Here is a 17,929-nt window from a genome sequence, read left to right as displayed (position 1 = left end):
AAAAGCTGCCATGGGCTTAGGAAATAATAGTAGGGAGAGATGCCTGTGAGAAAACCAGACTCCACACAGTCAAGGTCACAAGGCCAATCCAAACCCCAGTCCAGGTGGTGTTTCACTTTACTATTTGTCTTCTAGTCTGAATTTCATTAGTTTGGTAAATGCCCTTTGGGGCTTCCAGGTGTACCTATTAAGGCTCCAAAGACCATAATTTTTTCCACTCTTTCTTAACATTAAATAAGACTCACTGTATCCCTCAGTGATGCTGCCTAGGTTGTTGCAAGCCCCATGGCACAGACAGACCTTTCCTGTTGGCGAGCTGTCTCCTTTGAAGGTGTTCCATGTCCGTTTGTCTTTGCTGTAAACAAGAAAATACTTCTGGATGTATAAGGACTTAAAAAACTGCTTGGCTCCCTGTGTCTGTATCCCAGTGAGCAAAACTTGTCTTCGAAAGTCCACCTAGGAACAGCAAAGAGTGTTTATAAAGTCTATAATATATAGCAAAAGCCATATAATTCTTCGGCATTTTAATATGCACAGCACTAACCTTCTCTAAAGGAATAATAGATACCAGAGTATCTATCAGAGATATATCAAATGAATGCTCTCTCATTTCATTTGTGTTTTTGTGTATGCATTTAATTTCAGAGGCCATTTTACAGGGTTCAGCACTGCACCACAAAGGCACCTCAAAAATATCTGTGTGTCTGTGGTAGGCACAATTCTGCCCCCCTGCCCCATTTTACAGATAGGTCAAGGAGCACAGAGACATTAAAGGCTCACACTTTTAGAAGCTACCTCTAATTTTGGATACCTAGGCTGCAGAAAGGCATATGACATTCTGAAGTGCTGAAAAGCCACCATTCCTGCTGATACCATATCTCTAAGCACTTAACACATAAAAACAAATCTGGAAGGTGTGCCTGTCAGCAGTGAAACTCATTCTCTGGGACATGCCCTCCACACCTCTGCATGCTTCCCTGCAGTAACTTCAGCTTCCCACCACAACAGCCCCGTTAAATTCTTTCTCTTCCCAATGATATTTCCAGTTTTACATCAAAACTCCCAACCTTCTCCCCCTACTCCACTTTCACTAACTTGCCAGTATGTCAAATGTTGGCTAGTCAAACACAACAGCCACCTGCTGAACTTGAGTCTCTCTTGTCTTCCAACCAATTTTAATGAGATTTAAAGAAATCAGCTATTCTCCCCAAATTTGGGTGCAAACTGGCTGTGTAGTGCAAAAGTCACTGGGATGGCAGAAAAAACACAGAAGTGAGGTGACTGAATGATATAGAGCTTGATGTCATAATTATAAGCTTAGTTTCCCTAAGTGAAGACAACTGAGCTCTGTCAAGTGGGACAGCAGCATACAAACTAAGCAAAAAACTATCTGAACGAAGGCTTGAGGATATTACACATTAAATGATCACTTAAACACAAACATACAAATACGTACTACTAGACAGACAAAGGAAAAATAAAGTAGTAGAAAGAATTACTCCATTTACCTACAAAATGGTTACAATCTAAATTGTGAGGGTAACTGTCCAGTCAATGAGCCTCAACAGCAGCAGAGACTGAGTTACCCCAGGGAAGAAAAACATTTAATGGCATCAACAATCTTGCCACTTCTTTCAGTCTTCTCCAACAGCCTTCTCAGTGACAAGAGCAGCTTGACCCTCTAAAATAAGCTGTAGGAAAATCATAACTCAGTGATGATGAACTTTACCTGGATCCAAGGCAGTTCTTCCTCCACTGTAGTACTCCAAGCATTGTATGTTCCATAATTATTTAATCGGGCTAACTTAGGTTCCCAATAGTCTAGATGGAAAATATGAATAAAGCAAGAATTTTAAGAGGCATTGAAAAAACAAACTGAGGCTGTTATTAGCTTTGAATGCGCCATTTCCCACCCCTACCCAAAGGATAAGAAAAAAAAAGAGAAAAAAATACAAACAAGAGATCTAAAACCATAATCTAGGCTAATTTGGACATGGTCAGCATCTGTACCCTGCAAAGCTTTAAAGCTGGCAAAATGACTAAAATAATAACCTTTTATGTAATATACTGTCTGTTAACTTGGAACCAGGGTCTAGAGTTTGCTAAATAAGTTTTGGCCCCCAGCAGGATCAGATACAAAATGTGCTCTACATTCATGGGAGAGAGCTCCCCTCTGCATAACAAGGTTTTCAAGTTAAAAATTGGTATAGAATATATATTACAAAACAGCTTTCAAGCCTTCATAACACTCTATGAGGAAACAAAGAAAGAAAATCCACAAAAAATTGGGTTTTACAAAATAAGTAACTTATTTTTTATTTCAAGGGAAAGGATGCATGTGTGCGTAACCTGTACGCCTTGATTTGACACTGTCCGTGTAAAATGCTAAGAAAAGTCTCTAAGTAATGATCCCACTTTTGTACCACAGATAAACTTGACAAATTAAGGACTCTAATTGCTCTGGATGCCAGGGTTCCCAAGTCTTTCATAACAGATATATTTTGTGTTTTCGTATCTCATACCACATTCTAATCTCAAAAGCTTTTTGAACGCTTGGTGTTATTTTCAAGCAGGGAATCCAAGGAACAAAAAGAATGCTGGGTTTGTTCCTGATCACCCAGCAGGTCACAGACAGAGCACTCCCTGACTTTCAATCTTGTGACACTGATAGCAAACCTGTGATACTTCAAATACAATAATGATGGTTACCTAACAGAACTCCCTGTCTCTGCTTGCAGCACTGGAGAGACTTTTAGCCTGAGAGCTGATTGCTGCTGAACTGATCTTGAAAGACCATCAGAGAAGCCAAAAGAAGACAGAACTGCAACACTTTGCTGGGGGTGTTCAGGGACCTTTTCTGGGATAAACTCACCTATGTGATGAGAAGCATCAATCTGCGAATCGAGTATAACCCCACTTGCCAGGCCCATTGGAATCCTGCACTCTGAAGGGAGCACAGTAAGTTTGTTGTTAAAGAAAATGAGGACTATTCCAATATATATTCTGGTGAAATGTAAGACAACATCACTCAGGACAATAGTGTAATTTTAGTTCACTATTAATTATAATAATTGTTATTATTATCTAGTAATTCTATAACATCACTCTTTTCCCAGAGAAGTCTAAATTAATCTCTGCAATTTCTCTCAACAGATTAATCCACTGGTCACTATAGGGAAACCTCAAATTCAAGGCTAGCGTGCTAGAGGAATTAAGGTAGTGTGCTAAATAATTAAAAGCTAGCATTGCTGGAAGCTAAAAATTTTTCTTCTATAACAAATTTACAGTAACCACTCCACCATGTCCTTGAATGTGGATAATTTCCTACAATCTCCTAAATTTATTTTTAGTGATCCTGAAAGAGTAGAGAAGACTTCATAGCTTGACTTTCCCAGCCAAAAACCACTGTAGTTCGTACCTTTCTCTATAACCAAATAGGACGTCTGCATTCCTGCTTGCTGGTATTCCCCCACTTCAGTGTCTAAAAGCCACCAGCCAGGTCTCTGTGGTTTCATTTCAATTGTTCTAAATGAGCCTTGAAAAAAGGAAATGAAATGTATCAGAAACATTTGCATTACAAGGCTGATGTCAGTGAGGCTGAATTTTAAACCAAAGACCTTCCTATGACCTAATCCAGAAAATTTAAATACACATTGCAATGAGAGCAGTAACTTCCACCATCTCAGTGATTTTTTTTCTTAGCAAGCTAGTTCTAGCTGGGGACTGAGATTGGAATCAAGTAGCCAGATCAAAACCCAACCTTTGCTGATGGTGCAAAGTACAAAACCTTGGTTGCCTGAACATAACAGATACCTGCACGTTAACTACAGTGCTGAACAGTGCAGTGAATAGTGTTTATCACAATGCATGGATGTTAAGTCTGTGATGCTGGTTATGATTCTTACTCCTGCTGTGCCAGTGTGTTGTTCCAGTAATGAAAAGGATGTAAAGAAGCCAATAGTAGAAGAGGGAATATTAGAAGTATGGGCCCTCCCCTCACTTTCTTCATGCAATATGAGTGCCAAGGATTGAGCAGGAAGTAGGTATGGTTTCAGTTGCTTGATGACCTTTTTAGAAAGCACAGGACATGTTCTCATTGCTTTTCTTATATTCCTAGTTGCTGCAGACAATTCTTCAGGTAATTCCAGCTAATTCTGGTTCTCATTTAAACAAAAATATGTAGATTTCCCAATTAAAAGCACTACTTTAAAAATAAGGAAATAAAATATTGAATAAACTACCCCTAATGTTCACTAAAACTCCTAGTATTCCAAGCCAGTCCCATTATTTGGATCTCCTTGTTGTCTTTTTTTTTTTCCCCTTGAATTCTTGTAGCTGGAAACACAGGCTTCATAAGTGCTGTTATTGCACACTGGTACTGCTGACACTGATGGGGCAAAGGACTTCATCCTGCAGTCTAATGAAAACTTACAGCCTATTTCTCCCTGGAGAGAGAGTAAGAATTCTCCTAGGGCTCACATTTCTTCTTTCTGTTCTGTATCACTTACCTGGACATTAAAACCCCCAAACTCTCACCATATGGAGACCTTCAAACCAGTATGATAATGACAGACTTCAGAGGTCACCCCTTTGAACTTACTCTGCTCTGATGCTTACCTGGGAGGAGAGTGTATGTACCAAGCTGATGCTCTGGCTCTCCTTGTTCTATGAAAGTCTGTCCATGAAAATGAACAACATGAATGTCTTTTGGGCCACCCATATTCAGCAAGTGCCATCGGACTGTTTCACCTTCATACATCCTCAAGCCTTGCAAATTGTAGGTAATCCCATTAATGGCTGAAAAAAAAAAGATTGTTAGTCAGGAAAACTGCTCACAAAACCAGTCTCAAAGCGCTAGAAAGTAATTATTGAAATTAGCAACATATTTAATGAAGGAATGCACTTGGGGAAAACATAGTTTATTCCAATTTAAAGTGCAACACACTTTATGGTCTATGTAAATCAATTCAGAAAATCCAGGGACCTCACCAGAAGATTTGAGCACAGCTTGGTAGCAACACATGGCAGCCAGGAGAACAAAAATATTTAAATGTAAGATGGGAATATCAGGCCCAAAAGAAAGGACAGCTATCCAAAACTCTTTCTAAAGCTCCCATTTCCACAGGCACAACTGAAATACCTCTATATCCACAGAGAGGTGTATGAAGGGCTGTTATACAGCTGCTTCAAATTCCTCAACAGAACTACCTGATTGTCAAATTATTAAAATATTTTAAAATTTCTTGCAAGAAGCTGTCAGGGTACTGGTTTCTTATTGCAAAGAAGACTTCTTTGTTTCTTCTTTTCTTTTAATAGGGGGGAATATATATGCGAATACAAGAGAGAAGTTTTCTTTTGAAAGTTTCAGTCTAATATGTTCTTTCTTCATTTTAATAGCAGATTTCCCATCACTGATAATTTTTACATGTAAAACCATGACTACTATGAGTACAATGGATAACAAAAAAAATTCACATAACTAATGTGGGGGATTTATGCATTTTGAAAAGGACTGTGAGCTGAGATACTTCCCCTGACATCTTTCCCTCTACCACAGTAAACTGCATATATGGCAAAATGAAATAGGTACCATAGAATTTGTGGCATTGCTGCAGTTCTTGTGTCTTCTCATTACAAGGCTTTCCAGAATGTTTGTCAAAGTACCAGCTTTTCTCTTCATCGAAGACCATAAAAAGCAAGAAAAAGTCTCGTGTATATGTCCTGCTGCTGTTTGATTTGCTGAAGGCTCCTTTTTCACAGATCAGTATTGGCCCAATCAAACCAGACTGAATGTCTTTCTCCTAGAAGGTAATAAACTCATATTAGACGTAAAAGTGGATTTCCCAAAAGATGTAAAAAAACCCCCATAGCATTCTGCAGGAATGCATCAGCCCCTAAAAATCTAAAGCAGGTCCCAGAATTACTGCTCCCTTCTATCTTTATTCTTCCCTGCTCAGTCTTACCAGAGCTGCCCACTTCAAGTTCTTCCATACTTTATGTCCTGCTTTAACTGAGTGCAAGACATTAAATGTCAGGTGGGAACATCCGAGCCCAAAAGAAAGGACCGTTATCAAAAAACATGTTCTGCAGCTTGCACTTCTACAGCCATGCATCATTCGGAGATATTCAAAACCCAGCTGAACATTGGCTCTGGACAAACTACTCCAGCCAACTCTGCTTGAGCTGCAGTGGTGGACTGGATGATCTCTGGTGATGCCTCCCAACACAAGTGTTTCTATGATTCTGTGATCAACCCCAGCAACACCACCCCTTCTATTTCCATTCCCTTACCAGGTTTAAATCAGAGTAGTAGACCCAGGACCGACAAGCTGCTCCTGACTGCACAGGGCCTGATCGCCGGTTTGCGTACCATACATATATGTAGCTGTTATTTGGCTGAACTTCATCTTCCTTAAACCAAGCAGTAGATTCATCATCATAAACACTTCCCTCAGAGGACTTTTCATAGAGGACTCCATGGGCATGGAGGGAATATGGTCTGGATGCCAGATTCTTAAAATGAACCTAAAAAACCAAAAATAGATTCTGTTCAGCAAACTCAGGCCTAAACCGAAGTCCCCCCACATTACATTCCCATGACCTCAAACCAGGTCAAACCATCTTTTGCATAAAGATTACAGGCTACATTGTACATGGAAAAGCCAGCAGAGAGAGCTTTTGATCTCCATGCATCTCCATGCAGAGTCTCCACCTTTTATACAGGTAGTTTTCTGAAAAATCACGAGTCTAACTCCCTGTCTTCCACCAATCAAGGCTCCCAGGACATTGACTGCTGCCCCTTGTACCTGGAGCTGCTTAGTTACTGCCAGCAGGGAAATGGGGAGTTTCTACCTCTTATGCTTTGTTGCAGTTGTTGCAATCCAGTAACTCTAGACCTCTGTATCATTCTTGCTGAAATCAGTGCTTCCCACTTCTCCCAGAGAAACACCAGGACAGTGGGATTACATATTTACCTCTCATTAGAGAATATCACTCCCAAGCTAGAACAGCTTTTTCTCCTCTTACTCATGATTTAAACATGGCTTGGTGAATTCCTGTTGCACACCACTCCTACTGAAATAAGCAGAAAGCGCCGAGATCTATCCTCCCTATCTAAGTCCATCCCTGTGTGTTGGAAGACTGGATGAAGAAGGATGAGAGAAGGAAAATTAGGAAGCAGTGTGCTTCCTAATGCAAATATACCACAGTGTATCCAGGGATATGGTTCCTCTTCATCCTTGTTGACAGTTCTAACAAAATCCTGCACATTTACATAGCAAAACTTTTTAGAGGAAATGATATATTTTCCCAAAAAGTATATATTAATCTTGAACACATATGTACTAATTTTTAAGTTTAGACAACTCATTTTTCATTAACACTAAACCTAAATCTTATTTTACAGTAGACCAATAAGCCAGTATTTAATGTTGGGAAACAAAGAAAAACAGGATTTAATTTGCTGTGGACAGGAGTGAAAAAAGATGTGTTTCAAAGAAACACATCACAGTGCTTACAAGTTCACAGTGCAATTTCTAGCTTTGAAAACTGTTTCCCCTCCATCATCTTTTAAAAATTTGTGGTATTTTTAGATCCATTCTGTCATATTCCAAGATCACTGTAAGAATCTTATCCTGCACACACAATCAAAACATTGACCTACTAGGATAACATCGTCCACTTCAGCCCGAATAACTGGTCCCAGGATGCCAAGATGTTCTGTATATTCATCTTCATCCTGAAGAGTCGAAAAGGTACTGTCTGTATAGCTCTGGAAAATCACCTTACGTCTGCTGCCATCTATACAGGTTTTGTCATTCCTCATTGCACTGAAAGGAAAACCCCAATTAAAATCCCTTTGATTCTGAGGGAATCAGAAATACTAGCTTTGATGAAACCTGGGAACTCATACAGCAGAAACGTTTTAGAATTCGGTGAATATAAAGAATAATCACTCAAATGGCTTCAAACTGTGTCAGGGAAGGTTTAGATTGGATATTAGCAAAAATTTCTTTACCAGAAGGATTGCCTAGGGAAGTGGTTGAGTCTTGGTCCCTGGAAGTGTTTAGAAGATATGTGGATGTGGTTCTGAGGGACATGGTGTAGTGGTGAACCTGGCAGTGCTGTTAATGGCAACCTGGCAATGGATTAAAGGTTGGACTCAGTGGTCTTAAAGGTGTTTTCCAACCTTCTGTGAATCTACAAAATGAGCTTCAGATGATTCTGAATATCATGGCTTGCAATGTTTAAGCAATTCAAGTTCTACAGTTGGTTAAGAGATCCCTCAACCATTTGGTAAACTATCCCTGAAAACCTCCAACAAGTCTCTCAAAACCCATCTGAGCTCTATTTTCCTTTTTTTTCTTATCTTTAATAATCTGAATTGGAGCTTGGCTGAGTGTAGTGAGCCTATCACCTACACAGTACTGTCTCAGATATTTTAATCTGATAATACCTGCATTTTGCATCACAGAGCTGGTATGGTAAAATAAGCTTTTACAGCTTCAAACTGTTGTTCAGATCTTAAACAGAAGTGCTGAAATGCTATTATAATTATCTACAAATCTTGCTTTATTATCAATTCTGCAAAACCCAGAAATTTAACATAAGTTACATTGGAGAAAGGCTGGGGTTTAGCTCTTCAACACACTGAGAGGATATTCCATGGGCTCTCTTAAATTCACTGGAACTATTCAGCTCACACCAGCTGAGGACAAACACTTCTGGAGGGACCTATATAGAGGTCAAAGTATAAAAACACATTGATTTTTCAAGTGCCCAAAGAAACGGTCTTGTTTCTGCTATTTTTGCAAGTGCCATTTATATGGACTGAGATGAGGCAGGAGTAAACCTGGAGAATACTGAAAAAGTTTTATTTTTATTTCCAGCAAATGAAATGGAAATTCAGATTGAGAAAGAATCTATGTTTGGAGATTCATTTTGCATAATGAAAATATTCTTGCTCCTGTTTTGACTGCTTTTGATAAAAATCCAAAGTTGGGCAAGTTTTGGTTCAGCTTTTTGATGAAAAGTGACAAGGAATTCTATGCCTTTTTGGGTGAGCACTGATCCTAACCTGTATCAATTAAGAGAGTGAATTTTTAGTATAGTGTTTCTCTCAGTATATTCTCATATATTCTTTGCTGTAGCACAGTAACCAGTCTTGCCTGTCAAAATGTAAGAAAATCCCTCAGCATTAGGATTTGTGATCCAGTCACCTTCTGATTTCTCTAAACAGCAGGAGCAACAATAATACTTTATGCAGCTTTGTTTTTACACTTAATATAAGGTAGTCACCAGTGTGGTTAAGCACCTTACAGCTTTCATATATTTTTTAAGACTTCAGCCTTGTGAAGTTGGAAAGAGCTGTTATCCCATTTTCCAACAAAGAACTGAGACACCAGAACCATTTCCTGCTAGTGCTAGAAACTGATTTAATTTGCCTATAAGCACATCCCATTCTAGATTCCATCAGTTAGTCCATTAAACTCCTGGAAATACTTTGCACAAGGAGGTCTCTGTCCTGTGTACATGTACCAAGAACTGAAGCACAAAGTAAAACATTCAAGTACAAAAAAATAAGCTGCAAATTCCCTCTTGACCTCTCACAGTGAGTTTTATAACTGATATATTAAAGACTGTTACTAGTGAGTCTACAAAAGGGGGTTAAAAAAAAAAGAGTTCTTAGCTGTGTTGTACTTGATTATAGTAATCTCACTCTGACATTTCTAAGGGGTGTGAGTCTCCCGTGGAAAATTCTTATAGTTTCTGCCATTGAAATGTCAGAAATCAGATGGCACATTACAGATGCTTTTAAGTTTATCAGCATGTGAATCAACATTCTGCAAGGAGATTTCAGAATGGTGTGCCAAGTGAAAGTAAAGGATTTAGGCAAACCTTTTCTTATATCCTGCATAGTTCCAGCAGACCTCTTTAGCTGCGATATAATATCTCCTCTTATTGCCTCTGCTGCGCAGGTAGTGCTCAGCAATGTCATCAGGGTTACGCTGCCTGCTGATGTTCACCTTGGGATCTGTCATGTAGGGGTCATCAAAGCTCACATAATGGTACTCGTATTCCCCACCCGAGCTCTCATCGCTGTAGGATTCTCCTATCACATATTCGTAATGTCCGTCTGCTTGGGGAAGCCCGATTGTGATGGATGGCCTGAACTGCCGCGGGGTGAGGGCATCACCCAGCGACTCTCTGTGCCCGGCTCTGCTCACACCCACACTCTGGCTGACCTCACTGGCTGCCTTGGTGGCATCTGTGCAACACGGCACTGTTGTGTAGTTGGTCCCACCCGGAAGCGCACGGCCAAACCCTGCCACAGGATTGCTGGGCTTTTTGGGGTTTCTACTCCTTGGGCTCAGCAAGTAGGTAATTTTTGCATCTTCCTTCTTTCTCCTTCGGATCTTGATGAAGGTTCCAGATGAAGTCAAGGTATTGTTGTTTCCCTCCTTTCCTTTCTGAGTCGGGTGAATGTGGCTCCCTTTCTGGTTTTCCCCCATTAGATGTGAGAACCCTTGATCCTTCTTCATATCTTCCTTATTTATGGATGCTGTACCGTTTCTGCCATGATGATTTAACTTACCACCAGCAGATTTATCCAAGCTTGCCTCTAATCCTGGATTCATCTTTGCAGACACCAAATTCCATTCCTCACTAGTCATTTTAGATGAATATTTCTCAACCCCGGGCAATGATGCTTCTAGTAAGTTCTTCACTACAGCAGGGCTGGAATTAGGGCTTGTATTGTCTAACGTATATTCTAAAGAAAATACGTTGGCTGGTTTATCTTTGGATATCCTGGGTTCAGAAAGGCTGGATGCATTAGACCCTTTTCCTACTATGAGGTCCAAATCCAGTGTCAAGTTAACTGTGTGCATGGCATTTTCCATCTTCTTTCCTTCCGCTTTCAGATCATCATCATATTCATTTGGCAGTTGGCCAGTTCCCACCACGGCTTCATTGGATGTGTTCTCTGTATGATGCACAAAATGAGGTGCATCAGTCTTGTCAGAAAAGGAGACATTTTTATTTCGGACATGATTTAGAAGGGCATTCATCTTTTGGACAGAGTAAAACTTAATGGCCAGCGAGCTTCGCCTTTTCCTTTTCTTGTTAGTAGTATAATTTCCTCTTTCCGTGCTTTGCTCTTGATGTTTTTCTGGAAAAGGTTTACTGTCCTTTCCACCAGCTGGAAGCTCTTCTGCAACATTCACTGGGCCTCCCCCATTGCTCAGCAAGTGTTCACCTGCGGACATCTTACTGTGAGCTATTTCATATTTGCTTTGGCTTCTATTCTCAAATACCAAGTCAGCTTCTCCATCACTTGTGGTAGCTAAAAATAAATCCTCTTCTGCTGTGATTGATGTGTGATTTGACTGGAATGTTTCAGCCTTGACCGGGGGAAGAGGAGTGATATGAGTTTCTAAGAACTTAGAGTTGTTTGTTGTTCCACTACTATTTATAGCTGTCAGACCTGAGCCAGCTGCCACCTCAGAACTCATGGCATCAATGTCTTCATACTGCTCCCAGGCCAGTGCTGTAAGATTCTGTTTTTCTTCATCACCTGCTGCCTTTCTTGAGCCTCGGATGGAGTAAAAAGAAGCCAGATAATTCTGATAATCCAATTCCTCCTTGTTTTCCTCATTTTCTTGCACAACTTCCTCAGCTGAGGTGGTAACAGCCTTTCTTTCAGTCTTGGTGGGACTTAAAGCCACAAAACCCAATGTTTCATCTTCCTCATAGTCACATTTTGCATCCCTGAATCTCAGCCTCATGCCGTAACTCATTTCTGGGGTGCCCCAGGATGCCAAAAGCCAAGTACCTGCAATTGAAATGAAAGTGTTATGAGACTGGACATTGTCTGTCATCTAAGTGGCCAAGGCAAATAGTTTGTTTTGCTTCTATAACACCTGCTATAGCAGGCTGCTAACATTTATCTGGGATATTTATGAGCTCTCACTGCAATGAAAAATAATTATTAAATATAGACAAATTAGAGCACATATAAATACATCTAGGAGATGGAACTCTTTTCCATAGATTAAGCCGTAACTAGAACCTGAATCCAAAAATAACCCATGAAAGAGATGGATATGAAAAAGAAAGAAACAAATTAAAGGATCCTATGTTTAGATCTGGATCTAAGAGTAAGACCTCTCAAGATACAGTTTCAATTTTATCCTGTCCTTACTGGTACATGCACTGCTACATAGATAGAACATTCTGAGCAGAGCAAATGCATTCTGAGGCAATGTTGGCAAACATCTGACATACACAGTATTTTAAAAGCTTTTGGATGAATCATGGATGATCTTTAATAAGTAAAATAAGAATAAAGCAATTTGAATTTCCCATCTGACAAAAACTATTAAGCTGCCAATCTGAGGCATCTCTGATTAATTTAAAGATTTTAATAATTCCTCCAAAACCTCACCACAAGGTAAGTTCTCTATTGGAAACTAGAATATTCAGAGAAGAAAATAAAATCTGTTTCCCTAAACAACATCAAATCAAGTTCTTTGCTTGTTACACCCTGATTTTGGAACTAGTAGAAATGACAGAATAGACAGAACTAACACCCTGAGAAACAGGTTTTTTTTTTAAAAAGGTCACATACAATTCTTCCTGTATTGATCAGCTTGAAGTGACCTGCACAGCTTCCCTGATTTCTAACAGCAGCAAATTTATCAAACAAAATATGCTCTAGATGGAAAGAATAGATTGCATACCAAAATCAAGCAAAAATACAACTTTATTACTGGGGAGGTTTCCATAAAGTCTAATAGAGTTCTAATGATTCTCTAGTCTTGAGCAATACAAGCCACTTAAACATTTTTAAGTTATAAGGTCTTGATGCCGTGCAATACATAAAATATATTTTTTTTTAAAAGTAAGATATTTTAAATGGGATAAGGATTCTTAAACCTTGAGGGATTTTAGAATGATCACTCAAAGTGCACAGACTTCAATGACACAGAATCTGTCCTTTTAGAAGTAATGCCTTAAATGTGCATTACATGGGTTCTGATGCCCCCTCTTTCAAGACATGGTGCTAATTCTAGCTAGATACTGAGATGCATCCCACAGACCAGTGACCCGGTTCAGGCAGGCGGACTTTACTGCTGCTGAATGACTTCAAGCCTAAGGTCAGGTGTAGCCATTTTGCCCAGTAATAACCAGCAGAATTTGACAGTTTCAGCCCATTTTAGACTGCTCAGAATAGACAAGAATGTGACAAACCTGGAAATCATACAATGGAGTTCACACCGGTTTCTGAGAAGAATCTTGCCTTAAAATTATCATTACTAACCCCAGTATTAATTGTCAAGTGAAAAAAAACCAAATCACAAGATGACCAACAAAAAGAGCCTCAGTACAGCATACAGTTATGCTAAGTTGGTATAGCCAGAAAGACTCCATGCACATCACTTGCACTGGGGAATGATTCAATGTTTTCTAGCACTGTGTTTATCAAAAGAGTTTCCTCTCCTATTTAGATAAGTCCTTATAGACTGGAGATAAAATAATGTCTTAGAAGAGCTGTCAAACACTACAGTTCCACCACTTACCACCATTGTCCATTTCCACTGTGACCGATTCTCCGCTCATTGGGAAAAGGCTCAATGTATCCTCATATTTCCCTTGATACAGAAAAAAGTGTCCAGCAAGGCGAACAGAGACAATCTCATCATGGGTGCCAACACTGAAAAAGTGCCACTGAACCACAGTGTCTCGGCAAAATCCAAGGATTTCACTGCTGTCAGACACATAGCCATTTATTGCTAAAAGGAAAGCAAAGTAAAAGTGGTTTCAGTATTTCTGTTTTAAAACTTCCTATTCTTTGATGTCAGTGCACTGGATTCATGTTTGCACTGGAAAGAGACTGGCACAGGGCTGAAACCATGATAATTTCCATCTCTGGAAATATTATCTCTAAGGCAGCAAGGTGCTGCATCAAAATTTAGTTAACCCTTGTCTTTGCTTCAGGGTCCAGAGCTAGCCTAGCTACTAGTGGCGAGGTGTGGGTAGGCCTTTTCCCCCTGCCAGCTAGCAATAAAACAAGGGGAAATGGTCTCAAGCTCCACCAGGGGAGTTCCGGTTGAATATTAGGAAAAATTTCTTCACTGAGTGGATAACCATTGTAACAGGCTCCCAAAGGAGGTGGCAGAGTCATCATCTCTGGGAGTGTTCAAAAAAGAAGTGAATGTGGCACTCTGCAATATGCTTTAGTGGGCATGCTGGTATTAGGTGAGAGGCTGGACTTGATCTTGGAGGTCTTTTCCAACCTTTCTAATTCTATGATATTTCTTATTTCTGTCCAGTGCCACCTGGCACAGTTAGAAGTTCACTGACTTTCTGGAGGATTCCCTAATCACATGTACTTCTGAGAACAAGCAATCACTGAGCGCTCAGGTTCATAAAAGCGTTCCTATTATTCATCTCAGTATTCCACTCACTGTGCATTATGTTCGAGTTATAGAACTTGGGATCATCCCTTTTAACAGTGGCTGGGTTGCTGCAGTACTCCTTTATGTTATCCTCTAGGTACCAGCTCTTATTTTCATCAAACACAGCAAACATTGCCTGCTGCTCCTCATCTGCCTTTTTCTGAAAGACAATCAACATAGCAGTTACATTTTATCAGCAGGCACACCTTTTAAGAACTCAATCCTACAATCTCTTTCTTACTACGTAAGCAACATAAGCTTCATCAGAGTCCTGGTAAGTGTTATCCAAAGGTCATGTAGAAGGGAGTAGAGGCTCCAGACTTCAATCCTACTGCAACCAACCTGCAGTAGAATGCTGAGCAAGCCTCTAGCACTGGTGATACACAGATGGTTTATGACTGGGCTCTCTGTAACAGAACCAGACCTCTTGTTTGACCTGACAAAGCTTCTGACATTTTTTTCTCTCAAGTGATCCTTAAATCTTTGCCAAGCAAGATTTCAATAACTGGTAAAGGGAAGCCCTCTCCCAGAACTCTCCATTGCTGTTTTGGTTGTTCTAGATTCATTGTGCCTGAGATTGTCAGATGCTGTGGAGCTGTCTCTGTTACATAAAGGAGCCAGGTAAGATACGAATATCTTCAGAGTATGAAAATATAATAACAGCAGGAAAATTTATTATCAAGTCTAGAAATAGACTTTAAAGTCAAGCTGACCTTTTGTTGACCTTTCTTAGCACTTGCTAAGAAATACAGAACATAATTCCTTTACTGCTGTGGACAGTGAGAGGACTGTTTCTTCAGGAGCCCATTGGTTTAACTGCTCTCCACAGAGCAGTTCTCTACGGGAAGTAAAACTAAATTCAGTGTAGAATAAAGAGCATTATTTGAGCAAAATCTGCCCAAACAAGTTACCTGCACACCCTTTTGCGTCAGTGCTTCACTTTTACAAATCAGAAGTGGGCCAATCAGTCCAGAGGCTATATCTCTCTCAATATTTACAGCACTGTGATACAGCCTTGTAATACATTGTGCATCCTGTGCAGTGGGTTGATCTGTTTTAGCAATTTTCCACTCATAAATGTACGTATTCCCTGGTTCAACTCCTCTACTCTGGGTGCCATTGCCTAAGGAGAAACAAGAACAGTAATGATACAAGCTCAGAGCCAGATGTTAGTATCAAGCTGCACCTTCTAATGACATTGGTGTAGTTTGGCCATTAAAAGCTACCTTGACATAACTGAAATTCAGCAAGAACTTTTGTCTCTCTAAAATTACAAACAAGAACAGAAAACTAATCCAACAAATAGAGGGTATTTGTCTCTGCTTTGCAGATAATACCTTGGTTTCTCTATAAGGCAACACAACAGGTAAGCAGAGGCAGAGAACAGAATTGAGGTCTCCCAGTCATGCATATTCCCAGCCACAGCACCTCCTTCAAAGCAACAAAACCATCCATAACAGTTAGTGATATGCAAAAACATATTTCACAAATTTTTTACTTGTGGGATCCAGAGGATAATCAGCTCCTTCTGCATTCTTTGCAAGTGTCACTCCATGGAAATAAATGCTGTAGGGTCGACTGGCCTTATTTTTGAATACAATCTATATTAATAGGTAAATGAAAAGAAAAATTAGGAATCAACAAATCCTTGTCTGAATACATAATGAAGTTACCACTACAGGACAATTTGCCTGGCTTTAGCCCAGAAAGTGCCAGAAAGGCAAAAGGGTGTCTTAAGTACTGTTTGATATATAAACGCAAAGAATAAAAGCTGTTACCATTCTGCTGGACTTTGTAGACCCCACTGAGTGAAGTTCAGCTGCTTACAGCTGGGCTGTGGAAGGTCTAAAAAGAACACTTGTTCTTCTAGCTACTAGGCACACACTATCTCTGGAAATATGAAGCTACTGACTGAAGTTCTTAAAAACCTTCAATATGGGAGAAGAAAAATTTCAAACCAAAGCTTGTCCCAGATTCTAAGACCCAGAGGGGATATGTACGGAAAAGGCAATATTTCCTGCCTATTCTTGACAAAATTAGGATTTAAAAAAACCCCCAAAACCAAAAACCAACCAAACAAACAAAAAAAAAATAGGAGAGAAAAAGGGAAAAGAAAAAAAGGCACATGCTAAGCTCAAATTCAGAGCCACGGAGTCATGGTGGAAATGATAGAAGATAAGGTTATGGAACTTCGTGATGCATCATTAAATGACAACAGAAAGACAAGTGGCAGCACAAGCTTGTAATGCAAATATTTTGTAGTTTCATGGTATAACCTCATGAAATAACATTTGATTATAGAAACTGATTTCCTTTGTCTTAAACAGCTGGAAAAAAATATCAGCATAAGAAACAAGAGGCTCATGAAGGTCAGCCTCACATACAAATCCCCTAGGAAGTCCACCCAGGTCTAGGGCTTCTTTCCCATTTTGGACCAGTGTCAACACATATTTTACAGTGTGACTGAAGCATGTTTATATTGTAAAATAAAGCACAATCATGGAAACTATAGAAGGAACACTGAAAAATGCAAGCTAAACAGTGTTACCTGTGATCATACATTTTAACAGGGCCAATACTTAGAACAGTAGCTATATTATTTGAAAGACAACAAAAATGAAACTAATTCCTTTGTATCTCTAACTCGATATAAAGCATATTATAGTATAAATAATCTCTGTATTTGTTTTACTTACTCTGACTTTATCATTGATTTGAGCTCTGATAATAGGGCCCAAGATTCCAGTTTCCTTGGGACGAGGATTTTCCAGACGTTTAGTGAAGCTGGCATCAGTATATTGAGTAAAAATAGCCTTTTTATACCTTTTACCTATGAGATTGGAGAAATTGTCCAAGTGTTGCGATTTATAGTGTCTTAAAAATAAAGGAAAAGAAAAATGATCAACACAACTTGAATAGTAGCATCTGTTAAAATACAAAATTAGTATTCAAGCAACTGGTAGAAATCTCACTGCTTGAAAAAAAAAGCCAAACCCTAAACTAACCTAATGCTTTTCACCCCAAATTCTAACCTAAATTAGGTAAGAGAATCTTAGATCATTACCTGTATTTTGGCATTATATATGACCAATTAATATCAGAGTTTACATTTAATTTAATTTGACAGTGTACATACAAATATGAAACAAACTGAAGCAGCAGGTACCCTTCTAAGGTAAGATGGAAATCACTGTTCTCCTTTTTCAAAGGCCTAGTTGAGCATGGAGGAAAAAAACCCCAATTTGCTCACAGTAGCAAGGACTCCAGGAGAAATAGGAACAGAATCTTAATCCCAGTCAGGCACTATACAGTAAGTAGTGCTATACTGAGGTTTCAAACTTTTGTTGTTGTCACTCACACTTCCAAAAAGGTTACTGAAAAGGGATAAACTGCAGTTTTGAACAAAGGAGGAAAAATCAGAGCACTGAGATGGTTAAGTAAGGCAGTGTGACTAGCAGGAAAGATATATT

General features: G+C 39.4%; 1 protein-coding gene across 3 annotated transcripts in view; it reads right to left on the bottom strand.

The window, feature by feature from the left end:
• The window catches only part of F5 (coagulation factor V), a 40,955-nt gene that overhangs the window by 4,639 nt on the left and 18,387 nt on the right, over positions 1-17,929 (bottom strand). For 2 of the 3 annotated variants that reach the window (XR_013181024.1, XM_077174312.1), the window contains 14 exons: positions 17,156-17,333; positions 15,958-16,060; positions 15,371-15,582; positions 14,469-14,619; positions 13,581-13,793; positions 9,898-11,833; positions 7,664-7,829; positions 6,292-6,525; positions 5,591-5,801; positions 4,618-4,797; positions 3,419-3,535; positions 2,873-2,944; positions 1,730-1,821; positions 301-456 (listed from right to left, as the gene is read on the bottom strand). Coding sequence is in view for 2 of the 3 variants with exons in the window: in XM_077174312.1 (XP_077030427.1) it covers positions 301-456; positions 1,730-1,821; positions 2,873-2,944; positions 3,419-3,535; positions 4,618-4,797; positions 5,591-5,801; positions 6,292-6,525; positions 7,664-7,829; positions 9,898-11,833; positions 13,581-13,793; positions 14,469-14,619; positions 15,371-15,582; positions 15,958-16,060; positions 17,156-17,333 (4,021 nt within the window). In the remaining variant the exon portion in view is untranslated. Of the gene's footprint in view, positions 1-245; positions 457-1,729; positions 1,822-2,872; positions 2,945-3,418; positions 3,536-4,617; positions 4,798-5,590; positions 5,802-6,291; positions 6,526-7,663; positions 7,830-9,897; positions 11,834-13,580; positions 13,794-14,468; positions 14,620-15,370; positions 15,583-15,957; positions 16,061-17,155; positions 17,334-17,929 lie in introns of all 3 variants that reach the window. The other variant, XM_077174313.1, reaches the window with a different exon arrangement.

The sequence above is a fragment of the Agelaius phoeniceus genome, chromosome 2 (assembly GCF_051311805.1).
Source record: "Agelaius phoeniceus isolate bAgePho1 chromosome 2, bAgePho1.hap1, whole genome shotgun sequence".
In the NCBI taxonomy this organism is placed as follows: Eukaryota; Metazoa; Chordata; class Aves; order Passeriformes; family Icteridae; genus Agelaius; species Agelaius phoeniceus.
The sequence above is the reverse complement of the archived record's forward strand: the minus strand, read 5'-3'. Positions and strand labels throughout refer to the sequence as shown.